This window comes from Malaclemys terrapin, chromosome 2, assembly GCF_027887155.1.
Source record: "Malaclemys terrapin pileata isolate rMalTer1 chromosome 2, rMalTer1.hap1, whole genome shotgun sequence".
NCBI lineage: Eukaryota > Metazoa > Chordata > Testudines > Emydidae > Malaclemys > Malaclemys terrapin.
Window position 1 is genome coordinate 37,696,194 of NC_071506.1, and position 17,971 is coordinate 37,714,164.

Below are 17,971 nucleotides of genomic sequence, written 5' to 3' on the forward strand. Positions count from 1 at the left end.
ACTTGATGATTACCTGTTCTATTCATGCCCTTTGGAGCACCTGGCATTGGCCACTGTCAGAAGACAGGATACTGGGCTAGATGGACCTTTGGTCTGACGCAGTATGGCTGTTCTTATGTTCAAACAAATTGATCTCTTCTATCAGATAATGTCTGAAGTATCCTCAATGTGGACATCTGCAATCAAGATCTGCATTAATATATTACTCCATATTCAAAGTCATCTGAAGATATGACTACAAGGATTACCTAAACAGGACTTCAGGTTGTACTAGTTCTTTGCGTCTTCTGAGGAGGATATGTGTATTGTTTCTTTAAGACTTCAGGAGGAAGCCAAACAGGAAAGAGGGGTTTGGAGAAGGTTCTAGGCCAGTGGTTTTCAACCTTTTTTTGTTTGCAGACCCCTAAATTTTTTCAAATGAAGGTGCAGATCCCTTTGGAAATCTTAGTCTGCGGACCCCCTAAAGGGTCCTAGGCAGAAGCTTTTCAGTGAAGCAGAGAGAGCAAGAATGTGCATAGCTTTAGGGGTAATACTCCTCACTTTATCCTAATCCATCACTGAACAAGGAAAATGTAAAGAAGGAGCTCTTTCTGTGATTTTTTTAAACCATTGTCACATGACATGGTGTTTTCAGTTGATTCGTTTTGGACCAATACAAACAGAAGGAAGAGAAAATTCAAAAATTGAATGCCCCAGAAGTTTTTTAGTTTGATCAGCTGACCAAATATCCTGAGAGGAAGGAACACATCAGTAGATTCCAAAGCACAGCCAAGCTTGCCACAGAGAGTGGTGAAATACACTCATTAATCTACATCATGAGGAATGAAGCTGAAAATATATAAATATATAAATCATTAGCCTTTGCTGAGGAAGGAGACTGGAATAATAATGCATGTTCAATTCCAAAAAGGAATGTAATACACAAACAGACATGCTGTTACTGAAGGATGCATGGAAGACTTTGTAAGGGTACTATAATGTACAAGTACAGCCTTGTGACTTTGATTTCAATAAAGAACATATAAAAGACCATCTAGTAATTAGGATTTTAAGCAAGGAACTGTCAGAAAATTACAGTTAGTGTCTGACTTAACTCTACAATAGGCAGTGCCATAAGCATAGAATCATAGAACTGGAAGGGACCTCGAGAGATCGTCTAGTCCAGTCCCTGCACTCATGGCAGGACTAAGTATTACCTAGACCATCCCTGACAGGTGTTTGTCTAATCTGCTCTTAAAAATCCCCAATGATGGAGACTCCAAAACCACCCTACCCAATTCATTCCAGTGCTTAACCACACTGACAGTTAGGAAGTTTTTCCTAATGTCCAACCTAACCCTCCCTTGCTGCAATTTAAGCCCATTGCTTCTTGTCCTGTCCTCAGAGGTTAAGAAAAACAATTTTTCTTCCTCCTCCTTGTAACAACCTTTTACCTACTTGAAAACTGTTAACATGTCCCCTCTCAGTCTTCTCTTTTCCAGAGAAAACAAACCCAATTTTTTCAATCTTGCCTCACAGGTCATGTTTTCTAGACCTTTAATCATTTTTGTTGCTCTTCTCTGGACTCTCTCCAGTTTGTTCACATCTTTCCTGAAATGTGGCACCCAGAACTGGACACAATATTTTAGCTGAGGCCTAATCAGCACGTAGCAGAGCGGAAGAATTACTGCTCGTGTCTTGCTTACAATACTCCTGCTAATACATCCCAGAATGATGTTTGCCTTTTTTGCAACAGTGTTACACTGTTGACTCATATTTAGCTTGTGGTCCACTATGACCCCCAGATCCCTTTCCACAGTACTCCTTCCTTGGCAGTCATTTCCCATTTTGTATGTGTGCAACTGATTGTTCCTTCCTAAGTGGAGTACTTCACATTTATCCTTATTCAATTTCATCCTATTTACATCAGACCATTTCTCTAGTTTGTCCAGATCATTTTGAATTATAATCCCATGCTCCAAAGCACTTGCTACCCCTCCCAGCTTGGTATCGTCTGCAAACTTTATAAGTGTGCTCTGTATTCCATTATCTAAATCACTGATGAAGATATTGAACAGAACCGGACCCAGAACTGATCCCCTGCAGGACCCCACTCGTTATGCCCTTCCAGCATGATTATGATCCACTGATAACTACTCTCTGGGAATGGTTTGCCAACCAGTTTTGCACCCACCTTATAGTACCTCCATCTAAGTTGCATTTCCCTAGTTTGTTTACGAGAAGGTCATGTGAAACAGTATCCAAAGCTTTACAAAAACATGACAGACCTGCTGAAACTACAGGATTCTCGCATAGACTAGATATTTGCAGACCCTTCTGGGGGGCTGCTGAGAAAATTCCTAACCTCTGGGGAAATTCCCTCCAATTGGCTGCTATAAGCTATTCCTCATATTCCTGCCTCCTGGAGAAAGGCAGTCAATCAAAACTGCTCCATAGACTGATGCATTCGTTACTCTCTTAGCAATGCTTCTATCTCCCAGTTGATGTGGTGGGACCCCTGTGTTTCCAGAGCCAGCTAGCAAGCAGCTGCTCCCACTGGCTTCTTGTGCTGTCAACCCCAGTACAAGGCCTTCTCCCTGATGTACTGCCCCTTCCCCAGGGGAGAGAGGAGTTGGAAAAAAGCTCTGCCCTGCGGCCACCTCAGGAGGCCTGGGAGGAGGTGAATAGCCTTGCCCTGCTTCCCCATCCACCTTCTCAAAGGTTATAGTTAGAGGGAGGGGTAATAATTATGTTAGGGGAGAAATAATTATGTGCTGTGGAGGGAAGGTGGTGGAATCTCCATCCTCAGAGGAATTTAAGGCCCAGCTTGACAAAGCCCTGGCTGGGATGATTTAGTTGGGGTTGGTCCTGCTTTGAGCAGGGGGTTGGACTAGATGAACCTTCTGAGGCCTTTTCCAACCCTAATCTTCTATGATGGAAAGAGAAGGATATTTTGGGGTCATTCTCTGTCCACCCCCTCTTCCTCCCACCTACTCTGTTTGTATGTACTTTTATGCAAATCTGTAAGTGTATGCAAGTTTCTATAATTTTACAAATTCATGATCTACTGGCTTTTGCTTTCTGGATGTCGACAAGTATGCCTGACAGTCTGAGATACTGAAAACACAAGTCATCCAGCAAGAAAACTGCAGAAGCATGGTGCAAAAAAGCAGCAAAGAAAAAAAATTCTCTTGAGGAAAAAGGAAGCGGCCTGTAACAGGGGATACACACTTCTTGAGCACCCCCTGCTGCTGTATGCAGTACTGCAGTTCCTTTTCCTGCTCCTGGCACCCCTTGTAGGTTGAGAAACTCACTGGGCAGCTCTTTACCGGCACAGCCCTCCAGCCAAGTCACAAAGCCCAAATGAACCCCTTCCAAGGTATTATAAACTCTGATAAATAATTCATTCACCTTTAGTAGGATCTTCAGTCCTAGCTCTGGGCCCCTTTAAATACAGCCCTTTGTTTAGGCTCCCAACTCAGTCCTGCCCCCTTCATGGGGTTTACACCACTTTCTGTGAACAGCAGGGGAAGCCAGGCCCACCCACTACCCTAGGTTCCAACCCAGGGTCCCTATTATCAGCAGCCATGTACCACTCACTTCAATTCATTGCTGCTTCTTCCCTGGGCCTCTTCCTACCTGCCCCTTTCCGCTCCACCTGTACCTCAGGGTTAATGATCTTAAGATATAGCTATATCACTCTACAAACCCAGCTAAGCAAAATGCAACCAGAAGTAGATTCTGGCTACCAGTTCAGGCTTCTTTGGCCAGAGAAGGCCCTCCAGTCCTAGCCAGGAACTGACTTGCTAAGGCCTTGTAGCAACTTTTATCTGAGCCCCGTGGGCTCTGATTGGCTGCTCCATGCAGCCTCTCTAGGAAAGCCTGGAAGACTCACTTTCACTGCTCCTTTTCTTGGGTGGGGTGTAGTTGGACCATGGGGCCTCCCGCAGAGAGCCATGAAGGCCAAGTATACCCCATCACACCCCCTAACACAAGTCTTTTAAGAATACCAAGTTCCCTGGACAGAAATGTAACAGGCATGATAAAGTAAAAGACAGGATAAATGAGGTTTGCTGAGCCAGTGGAAGTATGCAGGAAATGTAATAATAAAGGATGGTAGTGGGAATATATCTTTTTGAAGCAAATCAATCAGGGAGGCAGCACAAACAAAGGTGAGCAATGTATATTTCCTTGGATCATCACAGCTGCAAGGGTACTAATCCCATTGCTTCTAAAATTGAAACAAGAACTAGATATGATGGAGAAGAATGGTGTAACAGAACCAACAAAGTGATGTTCCTTTATGATGTATACTACAAAAAAAATTGAGACCGCTGTATCTGCACAGTCCTACAGAGATTCAATGAAGCAGTAAAGAGGAAAAGGTATAGTCTTCAAATTTATTTTGAGTAATAATTTTTCCTCACCAGATGTAACTAGTGAATTCTGGTGAGTTCTGCCCCACCATTCTGAACACCTTACTTTTGTTACCTCCCATTTGGTCTCACAAGTGCTCCAGAAATCTTCCAAAGGAAAAAGAATGAGATTTTGTGAGTCCTGGGGGAAGTGAAAGTTTAAATGGTGATATTTTAATTTGTGGGAAATCCAAGAAAGAGTATCATGTAAAGTTAAAACAAGGTCTGAAGGCAATTGGGGTGGTCAGAATAGAACAAAATGTACGCTAGCCTCTTACAAACCTGACTACAGTTCTTAGGGCATGTGATAAAGAAGGGGTTGTGGCCGATCAGAAAAGGTCAAAACTACTGTAGAAATGTCACCACCTAAAAATGAACATATGATGTTCCTTGGTATGAGTACACTTTTGAAGAGCTAAACAATCTAGAGACAACATCCTCACTTCTGTCATTTTATTATATTTACAAGTCTACAGCCATTTCCGCAGTCCAGACAAGAAAGAGAAGGCGAGAGGACATGCCTAGAAGTTGTCTAGGGAGTGAATGGATCAATGGGACAAAGAAAGGGACACACTGAGCCCCCCACATCCAAATCCCCAGCCTGCTGAGCCTCACCTCCTCCAATCAGACTCTCCCCACTGAACCCCATCCCCTTCATCCAGACCACTCTCCCAGTGATCCCCCTGTACTCCAACCCCCGCCCTGACGAGCCCTGTGCACCCGGACCCCCATCCCACCAAGCCCCATTCCCCCAGCACCCAGGCCCCCCTGCTGAGCCCCATCCCCCCCTCACCTAGATTCTCCCTCTGAGCCCCAACCATCTTCACCTGGACCCCCCTGCAGAGTCCCATTGTCCCTCCCTGGAAACCCCAAAAGAGCCCTATGCATCCAGATCCCCCCCATACCCAGATCCCCCACTGAGCCACTTGCACTCAGATTGCCCCACACTGAACCCTACACCTGGATCCCCCAGCCCCCACATGGATCCTGCTGGGCTGAGCCTGCCTGGCCACACCTGGTGCACCTGGCGTGGAGGGGCAGGGCCTCGGGCGATTCTGGGGCAGGCCCTGCCCTTGTTGTGTGTCAGGGTTCAGTGCCATCTCACCTCTGAGTCCGTGTCCTGCGGGGGGAGATGAGTACGGCGGAGAGGGGCTGCAGGGTGATCTCCCACTTCCATGCAGCCAGTGACCTGTGCTCCCCATTGCCAGTCTGGAGCCTTCACGTTTATTTATTGACAAAAAATAGAATGTGCAGAATTTTAAAATATGCACAGAAATTTCTTTTGGTGCAGAATTCCCTCAGGAGTATTATAGCCTTTGACATATTTGAAGACTGTTATCGTGTTGTCCCCAATATTCTTTTCTCTTTAAATATGCCCAATTCTTTTAACCTTTCCTCATAACCCAGGACGACAAACGTGCGAAGTGGGGGACAAAGCATTCTCTGGCAAGGTGATCTGGCTGTAGACCAATTGATTGGGTGGATCCAGTCTGACCATTTTTAGATAACGTTGCAATTTGCTGTCAGAGGAAGCCTTTCCATCATAAGTAATGCTCACAATTCAAACACACCTTTTATTCTCAAAACCCTTCTCAACCCTCCCCCAACCCTCCTGAAACCCTCAGCCCTATCCCCAGCAGAGGTCTGACCCCATAAAGGGTGAAGTCCCAGAGTCTCCAGGAAAGCCGCTAGAGACTCTGCCACTGCTATTGATTTTCTGTTTAAGGCACTCAGATCCTCCAGTGATGGGAAACGGCATAAAACTCAGATCGATGGATGACAGCAGAGCACGAGCTTTGCTAGAGTGAAGGGTAAAACCAGTTTTCTGCTTCAAGTTCAACTCTCCTAAGTGCTCTAAAGCAGCGTTTTTCAAAGTTCAGGTCGCGACCCAGTACTGGGTTGCGGCATGTCAGGCACTGGGTCGTTCTGGTCAGCACCACCAACCGGGCCGTTAAAAATCCCGTCTGTGATGCTTCCCAGCTAAGGCAGGCTAGTGCCTACCCTGTTCCAACACTGTGCTGCACCCCAGAAGTGGCCAGCAGTGAGTCTGGCTTCTAGGCAGGGGAGCCACGGGGCTCCACGGTGCCTGCCTCTGCACCCTGGCTGCACCAGGGACCGGGAGCCGCCAGAGGTAAGCCTGTGCCCCAACCCCCTGCCCCAGCTCTGAGCTGCCCCTAAACCTAGAACCCCTTTGTGCACCCTAAACCCCTCATCTCTGGCCCCACTGCAGAGCCTGCACCCCCAGCCCAGAGCCCTGACCCCCCCCACACCCCAACCCCTTGTCCCAGCCCTGAGCCCCCCAAACCCAGAATCTCTTCCTATACCACAAACCTCCCATCCCCAGCCCAGACCCCCTCCCACACCCTGAACCTCTCATTCACAGCCCCACCCTGAAACTCTCACCCCCACACCCCAAAACTCTGCCCCAGCCCTGAGCCCCCCCCCCAAACCCCTCATCCCCAGCTCCATTGGGTCACGGGCATCAACAATTTTCTTCAACTGGGTCCCCAGAAAAAAAAGTTTGAAACCCCCTACTCTAAAGAGCTGCTGCACGGCCACTCAGACGGCTTTGAAACGTGGTGTGTCACATGGGAGCCGGGGCTTCAGCCAGCCACATCTGGGGCTATTTGAACTGAGACGCGCCGCCCTAGCGAGCCAGGGTAGGGGAGTGGGGCAGTTTCTCCCACGCCCCAGTGACAGCACCTCGAACAGGTCAGCAGGCGGGAGCCCCTCTCCGACGGGAGGCGCCATTGTGGCAGGTCTGTGTGGGGGAAGGGAGAGTCGGTGCGCGGCCTCTCCCCGCCCTGCCGCCAGGGGAGCGGCGCGGACCCCGCAGGCGCTTGCTCACTCACACGCTGCAGTTGGAGGCACAGGCGCGCGCCCGCGGCACGGGCTGTGGCGGACGGAGCTAGGCGTGTCCCCCGCGGTGCTGCGCGCGCCGACGCCAGCGGCGGTTGGTGCGGCCCCCGCCCTGTGGGGCGGAGGGGAAGGCGCGGGCGCAGGCGCTCGCTCCCTCGCGGTTGCCATGGCCCCGTTTGACGTCACGGGCAGTGTGGTGCCCGTGCGTTGCGGCGCAGTGATTGGCGGAGACCCCGTGTGCGGCGCTGGGAGAGAGGCTGCAGCGGAGAGAGCAGCAGGGCTAGAGAGGTACAGTCCGCGCCGGCTACCCGCCCAGAGACACTCGCGCCGCCGCTTCCTCCTTACACAGGTAACGGGGCCCACGGCATAGTCAGCCCTGAGGGGCTCCCGCGAGGGGGGAAGGAGCTGGCGGGGTAGCGGCGCCCCCCCCCTCCGGTCCTTCTGCAGGCAGTAGGGCGGCTCCCTGCGCCGGGCTCCGCGGGCAAGGCGCGGGGGAGCTGGCCCCCAGGTAACTATGCCGCCGCTACGGACGTGGCCGCCGCTGCACAGGTGAGGCCGGGTCCGCCCCCCCGCCAGGTTGCCGCCTTGGAGAGGGGGAAGATGGAGCCGTTGGGGGAAGCGGGGGCAGCAGGTCAGCGCGGGCTGCTCCTCCGGCAGGTGAGGCTACTGGGCGGTGGCTGGTCCCCGCGGTGTCGGACCGGGGAGGCAGCGGGGGGCGCAGCCCCTCCGGGTCCGGTGCGACCCTCCCCACCTGGGCGCGCGGGGCCCTGCCGGCAGGGGGGCCGCCTGCCTGGGGCAGGGCGCGTAGCGTGTGGGGCGCAGGCGGCTCCCTGGTTGGGTGTGGTCTCCCGCCGGCAGCTCTGCGTCCGCCTGGCCGAGCGGGGTTCCTGGAGCGCTTGCTGCGGTGGCCCCGCCCCGGATCCCGGCGCGGAGGGAGCCGGGGTGTCGCTGGGGCCCCCGGCCGCTGGGCGTGTAATGGGCGCTTTGCCCGGACTCCCGAGTGGCCACGGCAGCTCCTGTAGGGCGGTGACTGCGCTGGCGCCGCGGGGCGGGGTCCTCGCCCCCTCTCTCGCCCGTGTGGCGACGGCGCCGGGCTGCGGCTTTCCTCTATGTCGGGGCGGGGGCGCGGCCGCTTCCTCCCCCCGGCGCTGGGCTGAGGTGAGCGGGGTTAGCGCGCACAGTGGGCTGGGCTCTGGCACGGATCCGCCATGACAAAGAGCCCAACGGAGACGCTGCCTGTCTCGGAGCCGGGCGGATGCGGCGGCGGCCGCAGCGCGGGAGGGGCGGCGGGTAGAGTATGGCCCGGTTGTCCCTCCTCGCCCACGCCGTGTCGATTTCATGTTGTAGCCGCCCCGCTCCCCACCGCCCCGTGGTCGGTGTAGCCGTGCCGGCTGCGAGCGCGCACCGCGGCCCTGCGCTGCGGAGAGCTCCTACAGCACCATTTTATGCTGTCAAGACGCGATCTAGTGTACAGAGGAATTGACTGGCATTTTCCGACCATTGCTGTGCTTCGAAAGTAGCTTCTCTTCTGTTAAAGCGCAGCAGTGCTGTCGAGGATCCTGCCGTGCCAGTCTGCTGGCGTTGGCTAGCCAGTAACCGCAGTTTGATGAACTGGCTTTCAGATAATGTTGTACCCACTACTGCCCTGTCTAATCTATGCTGGGTGGTAACATTGCTGCAGCTGCAACCATTCTATAAAATGGCTTCTTAACAGTGTTTGCAGTGTGGTCATGGCCTTTATCCACCCTAACAAATATTATATAGAAATGGAGTAACTGTTCTCTACCAGTGTTGGTTCAAACAGCTACTGAAACGTCCTTCACCCTTGAGATGACCTGAGCTCTGAATATCTAATTTTTTCTTTTCATGGAGTTTAAATACAAATTCAATTCCCAGTAGTCTTATGTGAAATATACTTACATAAGCCAAACCACAACTGTTGGGGAGCAATGGGATGGCAATTGGAAAAAGTAATATAAAAACACAATATGCTTGGGTAAAACGAGTTTTCACATTTTAGTTTCATCAGTTAAGATACCAAGGAATCTTATAGCTACTGCATATTGCAGGGCTTGAAATAATTACCAGATATTTCACGAGTCTTTGGTTCATAATGAGTGTGGGGGTGGTGGACTCTGACCATTCTGACATGCAAAAGGGTATGTTTTAATCAAGTTAGATCAGTATATTGAAAGGGCTTGTTAAGATGCAGACCAAAAGGGCTACAACGCACCCAGCTAACACTTGCATCCCAATGAGGGTTTTCACTGCCCATCAAGCCATAACTAGCAAGGTGGAAGAGCAGTGCCCAGGTGAGAAGCTCAGCCCCTCCTCTTCTAGGAGGGCTGCAAGTGTATGTGGATGTATGATTAGGGCCTAAGCTGTGATATCAACCTCTGGGTAGTAAGTATCTGAAAGCTTAAAAACTCCTGGCTGGTGCAGAGTTATTTTTCTTCATTCTTGAGCCTAAACTTCTTTAGGGAGTTGGGAGTTTTATGCTACTACTTCAGTGTGAAGTTGTTTGGTTTTTTTTTTAATTTCTGTTTTTCATTTATTTTTTGGGCTGGTCCTCCTCTGAACTGTTTAATGGTCAGCCACTGATGCTGCTTCCAGTTTGTTCTCTAATCATCAGAATAATGAAACTGATAAACTTAATGATGCTGCTGCTGCTTGGAAGTAGTCTGAAGAAAACTCTGAGCAGTGGCAAGAGGCACTTGAATTGTCTACATACTTGGGACAGCACAGAAATGGTGCACCTTCCAAGTGTGATTTGATGTCTGAAATAAAAGATTAGAAGTGCTAAATTAAAGGTTTGAATTTGTAGAAATGTCATGTATTGAAGACTTTAAGTCACTGGTTTTATAAATGTCCAAGCATTGAGAGCCTTAGTTGTATAACTGACAAGCTAGAATATTCTATATTTTAAAAAAGACTCATGTTCTACATATGAGGCTAATTTGCCCTTGATGAATATTGTTTGAATAATGCCTTCCTATTTTCCCTCTTCAGAAAAATCAGCATGGATAAAAATGAGCTGGTGCAAAAGGCCAAACTGGCTGAGCAGGCTGAGAGATATGATGACATGGCAGGCTGCATGAAGTCTGTGACTGAGCAAGGAGCTGAGTTGTCCAATGAGGAGAGGAATCTTCTCTCTGTTGCTTACAAAAATGTCGTAGGAGCCCGTAGGTCATCTTGGAGAGTCGTCTCAAGTATTGAACAAAAGACGGAAGGTGCTGAGAAAAAACAGCAGATGGCCCGAGAATACAGAGAGAAAATTGAAACAGAGCTAAGAGACATCTGCAATGATGTGTTGGTGAGAGATAACTGTATTTAATCCGTGTTTGCTTAATATTGCAGGGTGTAAATAGTTTTGGCCTTGTTAAACTGCTATTTTTCAGTTCCTTGCTAAAAACTGAGGCATTCTATGCAAAGCATCCAAAATGTCCCCCTACCACCATGTCTGAAAAACAAAATTAGATCATAGAATACCAGGGTTGGAAGGGACCTCAGGAGGTCATCTAGTCCAACCCCCTGCTCAGAGCAGGACCAATCCCCAGACAGATTTTTGCCCCGATCCCTAAATGGCCCCCTCAAGGATTGAACTCGCAACCCTGGGTTTAACAGGCCAATACTCAATAACTGAGTGACTTCTCTTCCTTAAATACGTAATTCCAAAACTGGTATTAAAGTCCTTGTTGGCATCAACTTTAACATTTTTGCAAACTTGTTGAAACTCTTTATTGTACATAGACTTTATATTCCATTGATCTCCTGATTATACATGTTTGTATATAAGCAAAAATATTGATACAATACTTATCTATGAATGAATTAATTAACGGGCTTTGAACCTGGTTTCTTTAGAAGAAATAATTTTTTTTCACATAACCCAGATTACTTTTGTATCTGGAATCTTCAGTATACTGTGCTGCTTGTATGAGGTTGTAATTCTCACTATGGAAATTGTGCCCCTCCCTGGGTAAGATGATGTAATGTTGGTTATGACTCAGCCATGCAGAAAACTGTCTGCACAAGGAGGCAGTAGCAAAGCTACTGATGCCCTCTTCAAGTTACAGCTTTTAGTGATAAAAAGCTAGAACAAAGAAGATGGTCTCTAGGATTAGGCTACTTTTATGGCTTGCAGTTTAGAATAATACTTGTTAATATGAGGGCTGAATGTTAAAGTTTCTAATTATGATGATTCAGGTGCCAAAAACACTTTTTGAAATATCTAGTTACCTAAATTTTTCAAACTCTACAATAATACACACATACTGGTATACAATGAACTCATTGCTAGTGAGTCCTTTTGCATGTGTGCTGAGGTAGAAATCCTATTGCTACAGTAAATCAAGGACTTCACTGAAATTTTGAGATATAAGAATTCAAGTTATACATGTATATGTTGTAAAATCAGCAAGATACATGCAGGTGTTGATTAAAATGGTGCGCACACTTTAGTTGAACCCTTATTTTAAACTTCTATTAAGGTTACTGACACCTTAAATCTTGTCTGGTGGATAGTCACTAGATGAAATGTGATGTGATCATCCCTTAGAATGAAGTGAAATGTATAGAATACAACTTCTCCAAAGGTATAGAAGAGAATATTCTATACAATTTCAGCATCATCCTGACTGTCTAGTTCTATTTAGGGACTATCTTCCTTGGTGATTGGCACACTAAAAGTACCCATGCAGACAGGGCTTTAATGTGTCTTAACATTAATATAAGGATAACTTTAAAGTGCCTATGGAACTGCCTAACTTAGACAGATGTAACACTATTAAAACAACTTTCTCAATGTGAAGTGTGCTTCAATCTGATTAAGGACTAATACCTAGAGCTGCTAATTCCTAATTTTATTTCAGTAGGTCTCATATTGGTGGGAGAGAACAGGATTTTTTAAAGGGACACTGCTTAGGCAGACTTAACACAAAACTCAGCCTTGTAAACTAGATTCATAAAGCTTTAAGGCCAACAGCTTCATAAAATATTTCTTCTTTCTGCTGAAAGATTTATTGCAGACAGCAGTGTTAACAATCAAATGCTGAAGTATTGTTTTTCTCAAGTATGAAAACCAGATTCTGAAACAAGGATTGTTCCTGCTAAAAAATAAAGCAGGAAACTAAAATATTAAACTATTTCAACATGTTTTAATCTAAGGTATTTGTGTGGAAAAATAAGCGCCTACAAAATAAGCCTGTCCTTGTCCTTTAGATTTCAGAAGAGACTTTAAATTGTTTGCTGTATGGTCATCAGAAATATAAATTCTGTTTAGATCATTACTACTCAGCATACTTAACTGACTTCAGCCAGCTAAAATCTTACTCACCTGGGTGTGGTCAGTCCAGTTATGCTTAATCAAAACTAAACCTGTTTGGACTAAGCAACCATCCAGAAGAAACAATGCCCTGGGCAGTGACCTTTTTTAAGAAAATTGGTCTTCTAAATGCTAGGTTAAAAAAAAAAAAGTTTGAATATTACTATATTATGTATCCAAGTGACTGGTTTTAAAAATGCTTTCAAAGGTGCAACCTAATTATCAAGGTTAAAATTTTAGGTAAAGAACTAACATTTATAGCTAAACTCACTCTTGTTTCTTGACTGATAAGATGTCCCAGATAGACTCCTTAATTAAACTACTATATACCAAGAAGTTTCTGTACCAGATTCAATGACGTGAGATGGGCAAACGGTAAAATCCAGTGTACGTTCATTTTAGCCCATGTTACTAGGTGAGAGAATCAACTACAACAGCATATTTTAGCAGCATATTCTACATAGGGATCTGCATAATATTACTATCTGAGTGAAAATGAAAAGAGACTTACTTTAATTACAAGTTTTTGTAGTTGGACTCTATAGACTAGCCTACAACTATCCACATAGCAAACCTAACTTCAGAGAGAAATGAGACTGACCAGAGAGCATAGTTATTGACTCTGCTTTTATATAGATAACTGGATCTTAAGTGTGGGTAACAAAGTTCCATTTATACAGTTCATGGCCCTTACAAAGTTCCGTGCAAAAACTACTCAGGCTCCCTATGCTTCCCTAACAAGCTCCATTTAAATGAATGTATTCGCTTTTCTTTCGTACTCTACTTGGTCATTAAATAAATGACTTTTTTAAGCTGCTGCTCTCCCTCAGTATTTGCAGGGTCATTCAGGTAACACTGCAAGGTATGAAATATTGCACCACAATTCACTGTGGAAGTAATTGATGTCCTAATTGCTAAATTGATAGATTAGGAAAGCCGGGGGGGGGGGGGGGGGGGGGGAGAAAGCCCTTTAGGCTAATGTATTTGTGACATTACCAGAATGTGGCAGTTGTTGGTTCTGCTGGAGCTTTATGATGCTACATTTATAATTTGCTGGGAACATATAAAAATGGTAGATGAAAATAAATAGTATGAACACAGTCTATTTGTTGGGGCACTGGATTGGGATTTGGGAGACCTGGGTTCTGTTCCCAGCTCTGCTGCTGACCTGTGACCCTGGTATTACCAGTATTCCATTTAAACTGGAATTATTCTGAAATGGAAGTGTGGGAAAATGGTCAAGGAATACTTTCTAAAGGATTTGGTTCTTGTCAAAACACTTAACAGATGTAAGGCAGTGCAGGGCTTCAGACAAGCATTGGCCTATGCCAATTGCTAGGTGCTCACTTAAAACGAGAGCAATAGCTGACAATTTACAATGGAAAGTAGTACTGGGGGACGCATACATCATAGATTCTATAGACCTAGCACATTGCACACACCAGGGGCTCCTTGAATTCCTCCGTTGCCCTCTTAAGATCCTTATGTGCCGCCTTCCCTGCTTTTCTGTTTCGGGGAGTCCCTGCAACTCTTCCATGCTTGGGTCTGTGCCCTCCATTCCTCCCTGCACCTCCCTCCCCAGGCTCTGTTTTCCCTTTCCCAATCCTTCGGCTGACTGCAGGTCACTGTTTCCATGCCCCCTACCTCTTTTCCTCTTCTGGGTCCCTGATTTCCCTCATCACAACTCCCACTTCTGTTCCCTTGTGTATCCCTCCTTTCGTCCACTCACTAGAGTTTTCTCCCACAAAACCTCCCTGTAAGACTTTGGCCTCTCACGGAAATATCTTCTCCACACAGCAAGTTAAATTGCTGCCACTGATATGTGTAGGCAATATCAGGAAGCCTGATTATTCTCTGAATCCAATGTCTGTGGTGTTTCGGTTTACCGAATAGAGTTGTCTTTTGATGCCTAGAACACTCCCTGAAATTTTGGAATTGATTGATGCGATGTTCCAAAGTTATTCTTAAGACCGAAAAATGCAGTTGAGTTTAGAGCCTTGTTTTGCTCAGCCAAAAAATCCAGGGACAAGTGGTCTGTCCTTGAATGAGGTAATGAGGCCTTCTTCCTCAAACTGTGTCTGTAAAACAAGTGCTTCTTACTAATTTCAGGGTTAAAGGTTTACAGTGGTACTTTTTCATGGAAGTGCATCTATAAGTACACTTGCTATAAGTACTCACTGTAACCTAAAGCTGGGTAGTAATGGAACCAAAGGAAGAGGGCAGAATTTAATCATCTACCTGTATTTTTTTTTTTTTTTTTATACAGTTCTCTGAAGTGCATATATAAAAACCCAAAATTTTATGTATTTGTGAAGGGGAGCATAAGTAGCTTCAGAACAGACCCAAGTGACTGCTTGTTCACAAAAAGTGCTGCAGCAGGGATGTTTGTTGCCTTAGTTGTGGGGATTGTCCATTCTGAAACACTATTTCATATTCCATCGATAAAGGTATATAGGTGTAAGTGGTTAATATGCTATCACCTATTCATATTTACCACATTCCATCTGTACTTAATCGTATTTGTGCATCATCTGTTAATGAGTAGCATTAGCAAAAGAACATCCCCCACTTGGCTTTTCTAGGGAGTGAGTTGCCATTGAATGCTTTTGCAGATGGACATACATGACTATATTTTCACTTTGTATGTTATATGCCACTTTTAGTGTCCTACTTCCAGCCCATGGAGCCTACTAATTTTTAGGGAACACAGCCATAATTTTTCTGGCATGTAGACTGGTGGGTTGCTGGTGGGCTGTAATGGTGTAATAACAGTGAAGCAGTTGGTTGAGTTCGGTGGATTTTTCAGCAGCTGCATTGCTTAACTCTTGTGATACAGTATAATTCACTATACTGTGAAAGATTTTAACAAACTTGTTGGAAAAGATATTCGGTACTTCCATGGAAGAGTACGATCACTGCATGTAATTCTATGGCCATCTACGTTTAGAAAAGATGCTAAAATTGATATTTAGTCTCCCTGTCAGTTCAGATTTTTTGTCCTGTATTCAAAACTTTTTGGAGTACACAGCAGGAGTTTAGCTAAAACTTGTATCAAGAACTTGATTTGAATTTTCAAAGGCATCTAAAGAGTGTTATGTGCTCCAATTATTAAAATTCAGTGGGAGTTGAATGCCTAGTCCCCTTAGGCTCTCTTGAAAAATCTTAGTCATTAGCAGTTGTAATATATCTATTTTCCTGTTTTAGAACCATTAGTTTAGACTTATATGCTAAAGAATTTTAAAAATTCTAAATTCATGAATTAAATTGTTAATCTTTTGGATTTACAATGATGCATTGGAGGTAACCAGTATATTCCAGAGAGATTACTAGCTATAGTTGTTCAATTTTTAGTTTTCCATTAAGGCTCTAAATGAAGTCTCCTCTTGATTTAACTGTCTACAACCACTCTTTCCATTAGGCTTCAGTGTATAGTTGTCAAAGTATTGAATAGGAGGTAGGTGCAAACTCATTGAGTCTTCTGACTTCACACTGTTATTTGTGAGAATTACTTCCTGGTTGTAGCTGCACCTATCTGAACTCTTTTTTTCTCCATCACAAAGATGTAGGAACTTGCTATGGGCTTGTCTACACTTAAATTGTATAGTGCTCTAACTTGCTGGCTCAGGGGTGTGAAAAATCACCCCCATGAGCACAGCAAGTCTGAGCGCTTTAAAGCGCTAGTGTAGACAGGCTCAGAGCGCTGGGAGCTAATGCCCTCATGGAGGTGGATTACCAGGAGTGCTGAGAGAACTTTCTCCCAGCGCTCGCACACGATCACACTTCAAAGTGCTGCGCTTTGAAGTTTCCAGTGTAGACATACCCTAAAATAACAAGAATAGTTTTCCTTTAATTCTCTAACAAAAGGTTTCTAGTCAAACTATTAATCTGCTACTAACAGCTCCAATATCACAAAGTGGAACTGAAACTCCGTGTCAGTCATGGGTGGCTTTTAGTTTGAGATGGACTGCTAGCTACCCAGATCAATTTGGTGTAATATAAATCAGAATGACTACATTTGATTCTGTCTATTAATTCTTCTGCAAATGTATGAAACTTTGGTTCACTAACAGGGTAGCAAAGTGTCTGGATTCCAGCACAGTTAAGATATGTGGCTCATTCTTAATAATAAAGCTGTATGGACAAAAGAAAGGACAACTGTCAATATTGTGTGTTCTGACCTTGATCTAGCTAGATGTATTTGTTGCACCAATCATCATAGTGGCTAAGTGCAAGCAGGAACATTAAAAAAGCCAGTACAAGTTTCATGGAACAGTCAGTATTTAGAAGTGAAAACACATCTTTCTGATAACCATTCGCTTTTCCCTCTTTAATTCCAACCTGACTTTAATGTCTAGCTTGAATAGCAAGAACTACATAGTGCTTGGTACTATATGAAGGCATCCAAACAAATCTTTTCTTTAATTTTTGCAAGAACTTAAAAATGAACTTGCTGGTAACAAGTAGGAAACTGACAGCAGCAAAATAAAAATGACAAATATTTGGTCAGTTGCCTAATACTATGACTGTCTTTTTCCCTCTGACCCCCTGCCCATAGAAGATGGGAAGCATGCTTCTGCTGTTGCTTGTAGCTTTCTGTGGATTGTTGATGAAATTATTGTAATAAAGTTGCCTTACTAATAATCCTTTATTCGTTCCTCCAGGCCACACTATCTCTAGTAACCAGTTTTGATTAAACTCAGATAAATTTCTATTTGAACAGCATATCTTAGGTGTGCCTCAGAACTAGATCCCTTTACTTGCCACACATGTTTATGTATCTGGCTTAGGCTGAACCATATTAATTCATGGTTTTTACCATTGGTGAAACTCCCCTCCATGAGTAAGTCCTGATAAAACTGGTGTTTGGCTGACTTGTTATAATTACTAGTCTGAAAAGGGTTGAAGTGTTTTACTCTACTAGTAAAGGACAGGGTAGCCTAAAGCTCTTGACAGGACTCTTGTAATCAAGAGCATTTGAAGAGGCTTCTCCCTAGAAGCTGCCTGTAGCAAGGGACTGCTAAGTACATAGTATCCATGTGATCCTCAAACTAGGAGAAAACAGACCTTTTAAAGATTCCTTTTTATTGGCAATAGTTTCAACTTTTGAGATAGCTTGATTAATAAAATAATGCTGCCACTGATTGGCATTTATCAAATTATACCAAGTGTGTAAATTGTTCTCTCTCTCCTGCTGCAGAGGGAGAAAGACAAATGTATGGGAAGAAGCCAGAAAACTTGTATTTTGTAAGTCATGGCTTTCGTACTCCACAGACATAACTGACATTTAATAGTTGCTACAAACTACAAATCCAGTGTATATTGCAGAAGAAAATATCTAAGTTTATCATAAAATCTGATCAAGATGAGACCCTGAAAAAGTAGATGTACAGTCCTA

At 45.1% G+C, this 17,971-nt stretch overlaps 1 protein-coding gene and 1 long non-coding RNA gene across 5 annotated transcripts in view; one reads left to right on the forward strand and one right to left on the reverse strand.

The window, feature by feature from the left end:
* Nucleotides 1-7,393, reverse strand: part of LOC128831484 (uncharacterized) — a 33,625-nt gene extending 26,232 nt beyond the window's left edge. For all 3 annotated transcript variants that reach the window (XR_008443814.1, XR_008443815.1, XR_008443813.1), the window contains exons 1-3: nt 7,247-7,393; nt 5,500-5,610; nt 14-176 (exon numbers count right to left, since the gene is read on the reverse strand). This is a non-coding gene — a long non-coding RNA (uncharacterized LOC128831484). The remainder of the gene's footprint in view (nt 1-13; nt 177-5,499; nt 5,611-7,246) is intronic.
* Nucleotides 7,394-7,503: 110 nt separating this feature from the next.
* YWHAZ (tyrosine 3-monooxygenase/tryptophan 5-monooxygenase activation protein zeta) overlaps nt 7,504-17,971 on the forward strand; it is a 31,383-nt gene continuing 20,915 nt past the window's right edge. Inside the window, exons 1-2 of one of the 2 annotated variants that reach the window (XM_054017913.1) lie at nt 7,504-7,602; nt 10,263-10,566. In XM_054017913.1, the coding sequence (XP_053873888.1) occupies nt 10,273-10,566 (294 nt within the window). In that variant the 5' untranslated portion in view covers nt 7,504-7,602; nt 10,263-10,272. Of the gene's footprint in view, nt 7,603-8,307; nt 8,412-10,262; nt 10,567-17,971 lie in introns of those variants that run through there. The other variant, XM_054017914.1, reaches the window with a different exon arrangement.